The following is a 10293-nucleotide window of genomic DNA, read 5'->3' on the forward strand; positions in this document are numbered from 1 at the left end:
TAGATGTGTTAGTTAACTCGTATTCTGTTAAAAATAAGTTGTGTTCCTTTATTCCAAAAATGAAATTATCACAAAATGACTTTATTTTTACCTTAAATTATAGTGATAAAAATGTTTCTCTTACACAAGTGCTATTTCCCATCATTGCTTTAGGTAAATGTGAATACTTATGAGTAACTTAATATGATGAATAGTTATAAGATAGAGGTTAATGTGGTTTTCCTTCCTCCCAGTGCACATAATGCACCCAGTTATCGAGCCTGTGTCCAGCTGCTGAGCAGTCTTAGTGGGTATCAGTACACACGGAGAGCTTGGAAAAAAGAAGCCTTTGACCTCTTTATGGATCCCAGTTTCTTTCAAATGGATGCCTCTTGTGTTAACCAGTAAGTCCTCCTGCTTCTATTCAACATGCTAATGCATCTCACAGAATCTGTTGAAATCAACTGCTATCTGCAAAGTAGAACACTTTTTAAATACTAACAACAAAATGTTAATTACATATCATGATCCTGGTTTCTTTCAGTTGGAGAGCAATTATGGACAATCTGATGACACATGATAAGACAACGTTTAGAGATTTAATGAGTGAGTACTATGGATGACAACCTAAGTGTCTTTCCTGTACATGAGCCATTCTTATTTGCTTTGCTCTTGTCCAGAAACTACTGAATTAGCTCTTTGTCAGGTTATAGTGATACGTAGTACCCTACAGGAATATAAAGTTGAAACTTGAAGAAGATAGCATAGTAGATAAATAATCAGTAAACTATTTGGCCTTGTCACATTTGTCTCTAACTTGTTTGCCCAGCACATGGCATGGAACCTGGCACTCAGTAATCACTGAAGGAAGGACTGACCGCCAGGAAGGCCGAGAAAAGCAGGCAACAGGGACAGACCTATCAAACAAGTCACTCTAAGTCCTAGGGCTCTGGGGGATTCCCTGGCCATCCATCCCGTGGGCAGGACTCCAGGCTTCCACTGCAGGGGGTTTGGATTCCATCCTTGGTAGGGGAAGTGAGACCCATGCTGTGAGCCAGGGCGAAAAAGAAGATACTTGGGGCTGTGTTTATCTCCTTTAAATGAAGAAAGAGAGGGGCCAAGAAGTCAGAATCACTTTCCACCCCACTCCTTCTCTATTTTGTTTATAAATTGGGGTTCCTCGATAGTATTTCATTTGGGAAAAAAAAAGTTGTCTTGTTTTCTTAAAGTTTGAAAATTATCCAACTAATGATCTTAAATAACAGCGAAGTTGAATGAATCCCTAGAATTTTATGTCCCTTCTTAACCAGGCTGCAGTTTCCCCTCTGGAAAAGGGACGGTGTATTCTCTAATCTCCACAGGTTTGTTTTAAGGTTGAGATTCATCTTTTTAACAGTTATTTATTAAAAGACAAAAATGCACCAGGCATTATGCTTACCTTAATCCAATAAGTAAAATTATTTCAGGGAGCAAGTAAGAAGTTGTGAAGGAAATAGGGCGCTACAAGAGATTTTAAATAACAGCTCAGGAGCTCATACTTGAGGTGAAACTAAAAAAAAAGACAGCCATGAGCATGCCTAGGGACAAAGTATTCTAGGAATAAAGGACAAAAATTATAAAGTCCTCAGGATAGAAGCAAGCTTACTGAGTTCACGAAAGAGCAAAGACAGAATGGCTACAAAGAGGGAACGGGGGTGAGTACAAGACGAGGAGGGAGAGCTCGGTAGGCTAGGCTGGGCCAGGCCAGAAGTTTTTAAAACAATGAGAAGGATTTAGGCAGATGGCATAAAATAATGGCTTTATAAAATGGCATTGTTAGTGATTTCACTTTCTGAAACCTATAGTCAGTCCTCAATTTTCTTCTCTCTCCACATTGCACTTCCTACTAATTGGTCTCTGACTTGTGGACGCTGGTTCTGTGTGCCAGCCCATCTGCCTCGGAGAAGAGCTCCCCAGTCCTCCACCAGAAGCGCCTGTCTCTCGGATGTCATAGGGTTTCTAGACATTCTTAAAAATGAAAAGCACAAGCATCTTTTTTCAAATCGCTAAATGACTGTAACAACCTCTCTTGCTTTTTTATCCCCCTCAGCTCGTGTAGCTGTGGCCCAAAGCAGTTCACTTAATCTCTTTGCAAACCGTGATGTGGAACTAGAGCAGAGAGCCATGCTTCTGAAAAGATTAGCATTTGCTATTTTTAGTAGTGAAATTGACCAGTATCAGAAATATCTTCCTGATATACAAGGTAAACAGTGGAAAACTATTTTCTCTATTTTCCAAACTGTTGAGTTTTTGTTGTTCCTTAGAAAATACTTTCCCTAAGTTGTAAGTTGGGGTGAAATATTTACCAAATGTTGGTGGATGGAGAATGTTGTAGAATTAGAAATTTATTCTATTGAAACAACAAAAATTAATTATCACTCGTATGTAAAAGAAATCAAACACTGAGTTCATAGGATTGCCTAAACATGGTCTCTATTTTATTATTTGGGTCAAATTTCCTGGGAAGTCATGTTTGAGAATGAGGTGTAAGACTGTTTTGCTGCAGCCAGGCATACTAGTGGGTTTTTTTGTTTTTTGTTTTTTATTGTGGATGAGAGGTTATACATCTTTAAAGGAGGAGACTGAAATAGACACATAACCAGGAAATTTTAGCTAGAATCTGGGGACAGAGCAGCGGGTTGTGTAAGGTTTCTCACCTTCATCACCTGGGTTTGGTGGTCCTGCGTCCTGGAGGCTATCGGTGCAGTCATCACCCTGAGCCACCAGTGGCCCTGTAGCAGGAGTGAACTTGCCCGGGCAGAACTGTTTGCTGCACACAAGTCAGTGTGCGGGCAGCCACCAGCCTCGGCAGGCGGTGTGGGGACTGGGTTGAGAATGAGATTGTCATCTTTTTACAGAGATTATTCCTCTCTCTCTGAAGATAAAGGACTCCTTCTTTTCTGACTCTTTATACCTAATGTCCAGTGTACATCGTACACACTACTTGTCCTGTGATGTTTTTAACATTGACTAGATTGGTGCTACTCAAAGTGTGGTCCATAGACTAGTATCAGTCTGTTATTCCATCCATGATAAGTACAGAAATGTAGAGTAAGCATTTTAAGCCTTTACAGCAATTTGATAGAATCTCTTGAATCTAGAAATGAGAACATGGCACTGAATTTTATATATCTTTAATTTGATTTTTCTAGTAAAAATCAAATTAATGAAATTAATTTGATTAATCAAATTAATGAAAGTATCTGCACCAGATTACAAATTTTTTAAAAAGTTGATTCTTCATAATAGTTTTGGAAATACTGGATTATATAGAAATGTTTATATGGAAATGATTCTAAATATTTAGATATTGAAAATATATTGGATTTTTTTGTTTGTTTGTTTGTTTTCAGAGAGATTGGTTGAGAGTCTTCGTCTGCCCCAGGTGCCAACTCTTCACTCTCAAGTGTTCCTGTTTTTCAGAGTGTTACTTTTGAGAATGTCTCCACAACATCTTACCTCACTCTGGCCTACCATGATCACAGAACTTGTGAGTTAATTTTAACTCAGGTAGTAAATCTGAATTATAAAACAATGTGACAAGCATCAGCGTGCTTACTGGATAAAAACTAATTTTGGAAGAGAATTGAACTCTAGTTAAGCCTGTTACCAAAAAATTTTACAGCTGAAAATAGTGAAACAAGTCAGATTATGTCTCCATAGTTTAAACTTTGAAATATGCAATATTCAGGGTTATTAGCTCCTTGTGAATCATTACTTCGTCTGATCTGGTTTAGTTCATTCTCTTCTACACTAACTTTTAACTGTGTCATGGTTACCAGGCCTGGTTCCGCCTATAGTAGAACCTCCAGGGTGATTAGAGGTGGGTTAGCTGGATTTAGGTGGCCTGAAGGCATGCATCACTCTGAAATGCAGCACTTACCCAGATAAGCTGCTTCAGAGACACTCTGATAAGATTTTGTAAAGTCCCAAACAATAAATCTTCTTAAGTCCCAGATACCAGCCCTTTCTCCTCTCAGACCAAACCATCACCCTCATCTGAACAACTTGAGGGGTGGGGGGCGGGGGGAAGAGATGAGTAAGTAAAGAGAAAACAATCTCTTAACTCTGAAAACCCAGCCCTATACTATCCTCACAAACAAATGGCTGTAACATTTGTCTTTTTATGGTTTGTTTCATAATCACCAAATAAGAGCATGCTTTCATCCCACCTCTGTCAGATGAGTAGCACAGCTCTGTGCTAAACATCCAGTTTTATTTTTAGAAACTAAGTAATTTCATGATCCTAAAGTTGTATCCTAAAATTTGTGTTTGGATTGATGAAAATATAGCCTAAAGATAACTTGAAGGAAGGATAAACATTTGACACTTATTCCGTGGTCTTCAGGTACAGGTATTTTTACTGATGGAGCAGGAACTCACTGCTGATGAAGATATTTCACGGTAATATGTAATTCATTTTAGTATTGTCAGTGTTTAGTATCCTAAATCATCCAGAATGTTACTTTACAAGTAGGATGGAATAGACACTATTTCATCTGAACAGTTTATGTATTTAGTCTGTTGTTATCCAGTTTATCTCTTTGGGCTATGGTACAGTTTCATGTATACCTTAGGTTTTTTAGACTGAATTAAACTATCCAAATTTGCGGCTGTGGGCCTCTAGACATAAATACAGTCTCAGGCAATGCTATTTCTACAACTGTCACCACAGTAATGTAGCAACATTGCTATGTGAACAAGGTTGGTTTTAGCAGGTCATCTCTTTTCCCTGAAACATGCAGCAAAACCTATTACGGCAGGTAACCTGTAACTAAGGTATTCAGATGTCCATATCTTCCAGAAGGATCTCAGTTTAATGTACTAGAATTTTCTTCTTTTTAGTGAAGCAGTTTATTAATATATGACTAAACAGAATTTATTTTTATTTAGGAATTTTTGTACAAATCAGTTTACAAATTGAAAAGTTCCTTTGACACTGTGTCTTGAATTTGTTTGCTACTCTTCAGTGCTAGGTTTCTAAGTGTCCCCTGTACTAATAACCATGGGGATTATGAGAGGAATTTTCCCTCTCACTATCTTTACAGAAGGGCACTGAGTAGCAGGGAGGTCTGTTAGTTTCACAGCTTATATTTTTATCCTTCTTGAGTACAGTTATTCTCTGCTATTTTTATATTCTTAATATTTAAGTGAACAGAAATGAATTTTTGATTTGAGAACAGTATAATTTAGTCATGACCTTGCTTAGCAACTACTGGTACATTTACCAGACTGATTATGAAAAATATTAGCTGGCATTTTGAGATTTTTTGGGAATTACTTGTCAGAGGGTACAACTGCTGACAGCACTGTCCCTGCCCACAGGACTTCAGGCCCCTCTGTGGCTGGTCTGGAGACAACCTACACAGGAGGTAATGGCTTTTCTACTTCATACAACAGCCAGCGGTGGTTAAACCTCTATCTCTCTGCTTGCAAATTTTTGGATTTGGCTCTGGCGTTGCCCTCCGAAAATCTTCCTCAATTTCAGATGTAAGTAAAATAAGGATATTAAGTAGACATTTTGGAAATGCATTTGCTTTGGTCAGTGACATCTAAGATAGAACTTTTTGTGTAAGTCAAAGTATTTATAATTTTTGGCAGGATGGTGGGGCAACACTGTTATTGGGAGGTATTGGAAATGGTTGTCATGGATCTATTATGACCAAGAGACCATTCAGTCAGTAGACTGAGTAGCCAGCAGATGTGAGGCAGTGGGACACCTGACTCACCAGCTTCAGGCCCAGTGCAGGAGCTGGTGGTGGTGGCGGCGTAGTAGCTAAGTCATATCCAACTCTTTTATGACCGCATGAACTGTAGCCGGCCAGGCTTCTCTGTCCATGGGATTTTCTAGATGAGAATACTGGAATGGGTTGCCATTTCCTACTCCAGGGGATCTTCCCAACCCAGGGACTGAACCCGTGTTTCCTGCATTGGCAGGCAGCTTCTTTACCACCTTTTCTTTCAGATGATAGTGAACTGAACTAGAGATGGCAGAGGGGAAGAGGGAGAAATTAATATAACTAAATTCTCATGAAATGCCTTGTTCATAAGTGCTCAAAATATTTAATTATGGTTTTTCATATTTGAGCTTCCCTGGCGGCTCAGCCAGTAAAGAAACTGCCTGCAATGCAGGAGACCCAGGTTCAATCCCTGGGTCAGGAAGATCCCCTGGAAAAGGGAATGGCTACCCACTCCAGTATCCTTGCCTGGAGAATTCCATGGACAGAGGAGCCTGGTGGGCTGTAGTCCATGGGGTTGCAAAGAGTCGGACACAACTGAGCAGCTATCACTTTCACTTTTTTTCATATTTGTTAAAGTAATATGCAAGCACTATAAGATTGTTTCATTAATACGTGGCTAAGATAATTGGAGAATTTATCCACATTAAATTATACATTTATAAATTGTATTATTCTATCCAATATATTCAAGAATATTGGCTATTAATAGGGTGCAATGAAATATTAATAGGATAAAGAGTAAGATACCAGAACCTTTTTTCTCTAAAAACTGCTGTTGCACAAGCTTACTTTTAATTAAATGTAATGGTAAGAACTAGAAATTTTTTTTACATCAATTCCCATTCCTTTTTCCCCCCATTTGAAACCATATATATTCACTTCTTAATGAATTTCAGTGGTTGGATGTCTGGTAAAATATTACTCCTGAAGAAATTTAGAAAAGGATACTAAGCAGAATTGTAGGAAACTGTCCAAAATTAACTAGGAAGCTTATGTTCACAGAGGTAGTAAAACTATAGTCTTCACGCACCTTTCCTTTTTAGCTTCCATGGTGAGAACCATAACGAGCTTACCCTCTTGTCAAGATACAGAAAAGGGATCAAAAATGTAATATCAACTATGTGGTTTTTTTTTTAACTACTATGTCTTTTTTTTTTCCCTTAAAATCTATAAGGTGGTAAAAGATAACATGGAGAATTTCATAATTTTTGAAAGAGTAATATCTTTTTACTCATGATTTTTTCAAATGTTTAAAAAGATGCTCAGGCTTACTCATAAGAGAAATTCAAATTACAGTTATTAGTAACTATCAGAATGGTAAAGATCTAAAAGTGTATCTCCTTTTACCCTTAAGTAGAAACATTCTTACTAGTGTTGGAAGTATACATTGATATTGTCTAATTTTTCTCCAAAGAGGTTTATATTTACCAAAATTCAGAATACATATTTTCCTTAGGCCAATAATTCTGCTATATCCTATGATTTATCCAACCACTGTCCTCTCAGAGACATGCACAAAATTCAGCAATTCATAAGGGTATCCATTATGGCAGTATTTGTAATAGCAAAAAATTGGACAGTGTAGGAAACTGGTTAAGTCAGTACCTTCCAACACTAGAGGACTATGTAGCTTATAAAAAGGATGGCATTTTATATGATCTTTCTCCAAGATATGTAATTAAAATAAACAGCAGTCATTTTTATGTATTGAAAGAGATGGGGGTTGCTTGTGTGAATTCATGCTTTTTTATGCATAAACTCCGGATGGATATAAACTGGCAGTACTGGTGGAACCTGTGGTGAGGGGAGACTACCTTTCTTTTGTACAACCTTTTATACTGTTTGAATTGTTTTCATAGATACTAATTTTACTTATTAAAGATGAAATTTTAAACACAAAAATAGAATGGAAGTGTACTCAGAAGTCCTACTCAGATCTTTCTTAAATCCTTTCAGTCCTTTGCCCACCTTACTATGTAATAGGTAGGAACATCTGGCCAAGTATGTGATAGAGATTTTTACCTAGGAACGAAACATGTTACTTGGTTGTGCTCATGAAAAAAACGGTGTTGAGTATTTTCCAGTTTTCATGTGTTCATTACAAATGTTCATTTACTCACTTCAACTCTGTGGGGTACTTGACAGTGTCTTTACTCACTGACGAAGGCTTAGGTTAAGAAACAAGCTCAAGGTGACAGGGCTGCGGGCGGCACAGCTGAACATGAATCCGTGTAAGTGGTGCAGTCGCGATGTGTCTACTGTATTTAAGTGGACTTGTCTTAGAGGCACAGCGTGTATCCTACTGATGCTGATACCATTCTTCTATACATAGGTACCGATGGGCCTTCATTCCAGAAGTCTCAGATGATTCTGGTTTGGAAGTCAGAAGGCAGGGCATACATCAACGAGAATTTAAACCTTACGTAGTACGACTAGCAAAACTTCTTCGGAAAAAGGCAAAGGTATTGCATTCTTTTCAATTTATTTTTGTTAAGTATAAGCAGGTAACATTTGTAAGATATAGCATATCTTATGTACAACTTCCACTATGCATCAGGCTAATAAATTACAGAGAAAATAGTGAGTTTCTTACTCTCATCAGTAGGCCTTTGTTATGAATGTTTTGTCTTTTCTTTGCCTTCAGAAAATTTCAAAACGAAATTGTACAATTTGGGGACAGTCTGGGTTGTTATTTTGAGTACTAGTTTGTAATACGTGCTTTGAGTGCTCAGAAATTTTCCAGTCTTCTGGCGTCCCCTTTTCAGGCAGCAGCTCTTAAACCGCATTCCACAGACTACAGAGATGGAATGGGGGACAGTGCAGAACTTGACTTAAAATCAAGTTGTTTCTTTAGGGACTAATAAGTAACAGAACAGAGATGAAGGTGAAAGTTGAATCCAGAGTTTAGGAGCACATTTGGGTACTTTCATTTTGATATTGCAGGGTCTGAAAAAATAGTCATGACAACAAATCCAGAAGCTGTGTGGTTATAGGTACATTGTCATCCCTGCATCTCATAGTAATGAGTTTTTATAGAACTCCTCCCACAAAATAAAAATAAATGTTTTATTGGAAAGCATTTTCTCATCCAAAACACCTTAAAACAAGGTCTTCATGGCCAAGTCCACTTTTCACTGAGCAAAGGCTATGAGTTCTAATCTTTCCTTCCACAGGACAAGGAGGAGGACTTTAAGACAGTGATTTTGGAGGGATTGGAGATGGCCAGTCATCAGGTGAGGGTGGCTTTTTGATGCTTGTGATATGGCAGCAAAAGTTGCCACATCTGGACCAAATCTTGAGACACAAACCCAGGTCTGGATTTCAGCAGTACGAGAGAGGTAAAACAGAAAGGAAGTCTTTCCAGTGTAGACTGTCGAAGTGAAAGAAGTCGTTCACATGGAAACATGTTTGACTTTTTAAATTTTATTACTGAGGCAGTGATTTAGTTCTGATTAAGAACAGAAGCACTAAAACAAGTGCACTCTTCTTGATCAAGAGCTTTTTAGTAAAAAAGTCCTTCTATTAAAAGTACCTCTTGACAGGAATATAATCAAAAGGTTTGGAAATCGGCTGTGTAGATGGTTCAAGCATATCACTTGTTTCCCTTCAGACTCAGTTCATCTCTGGCTATTGAATCACACTTGGACTTAGGGCAGTAAAAGTGGTGTAGCTGCCAGTCCCGGGACTGTCATTAAAGCCAGCATTACTAGGTGAGAGGAAAGGAAAGTGATTTTGTACTAAGAAATAAACTGATAGCTGCTGCTTTTTTTTTAATTTGGCCATAGATAAAGAACAAAATGATCTTTTCTTATTTGTTCCTAGAGACTTCTAAGAAGGGAAAATAGATTCAAACAGGATTTTAAGCACACAAGAAAATAAGCTGGATTTTGCATCTGCTTCTCCACTAGGAAAACTAGTGATATTAAAATACTAAGTAAACAATCAAAGTTTCTCAGCAACATCTTAGAAGGCAAACCCCATTTGTTAACAAATACGACCGACTATAATTCTGCTTCCTAAGTCCTGCTTGATATTTTTTTTCTACCTGTTGTTTTCATTATCTTTACTCAGTATGTTTTCCTATCTATGATTCTGCCCCACTTCAGACATCTTCAGATCTCTCAGAACATTGTGTAGATAGACTAATGTCTACAACTGTATTTGTATAATTTAGGTGGCTTCTCAAATTAGCTGCTTAAGTCTGTAAATTACTGTTTGTACTTGGTGGACAGTCTTCACATACATTCTCATTTTACTTCTCTGCTGCCCCGTTTTATAGGTTTTATCTTGCCCACAGTAAGGACAAGGCAGAGCAGGATACCAACCCTGGACTAACTTTGCCTCCAGGCCCAGCTTTCCTTCCCCATGTGGTGTGCAAGCTAGAAGCACACAGCAGGTCTCCCCTTGGCGGGCCTCTCCTCTCCCTGTGTGGTGTGATTACTCACTGGGCTCTGCTACTGTCCCGTGGCAGGTTTAAGCCTTCTGGCCACAATGTAATTGATTGATGTATTAACAGTGACATGTATAAGACCTT

At 38.2% G+C, this 10293-nt stretch overlaps 1 protein-coding gene across 7 annotated transcripts in view; it reads left to right on the forward strand.

The window, feature by feature from the left end:
- The window catches only part of DOP1A (DOP1 leucine zipper like protein A), a 125697-nt gene that overhangs the window by 114435 nt on the left and 969 nt on the right, over window positions 1–10293 (forward strand). For 4 of the 7 annotated variants that reach the window (XM_027551006.1, XM_027551008.1, XM_027551007.1 and 1 more), the window contains 8 exons: window positions 234–383; window positions 524–585; window positions 2069–2221; window positions 3372–3508; window positions 4367–4422; window positions 5344–5508; window positions 8092–8221; window positions 8933–8992. In XM_027551006.1, the coding sequence (XP_027406807.1) occupies window positions 234–383; window positions 524–585; window positions 2069–2221; window positions 3372–3508; window positions 4367–4422; window positions 5344–5508; window positions 8092–8221; window positions 8933–8992 (913 nt within the window). The remainder of the gene's footprint in view (window positions 1–233; window positions 384–523; window positions 586–2068; window positions 2222–3371; window positions 3509–4366; window positions 4423–5343; window positions 5509–8091; window positions 8222–8932; window positions 8993–10293) is intronic. The other 3 variants (XM_027551010.1, XM_027551009.1, XM_027551011.1) reach the window with 1 other exon arrangement.

Source organism: Bos indicus x Bos taurus, chromosome 9 (assembly GCF_003369695.1).
Source record: "Bos indicus x Bos taurus breed Angus x Brahman F1 hybrid chromosome 9, Bos_hybrid_MaternalHap_v2.0, whole genome shotgun sequence".
Lineage (NCBI taxonomy): Eukaryota > Metazoa > Chordata > Mammalia > Artiodactyla > Bovidae > Bos > Bos indicus x Bos taurus.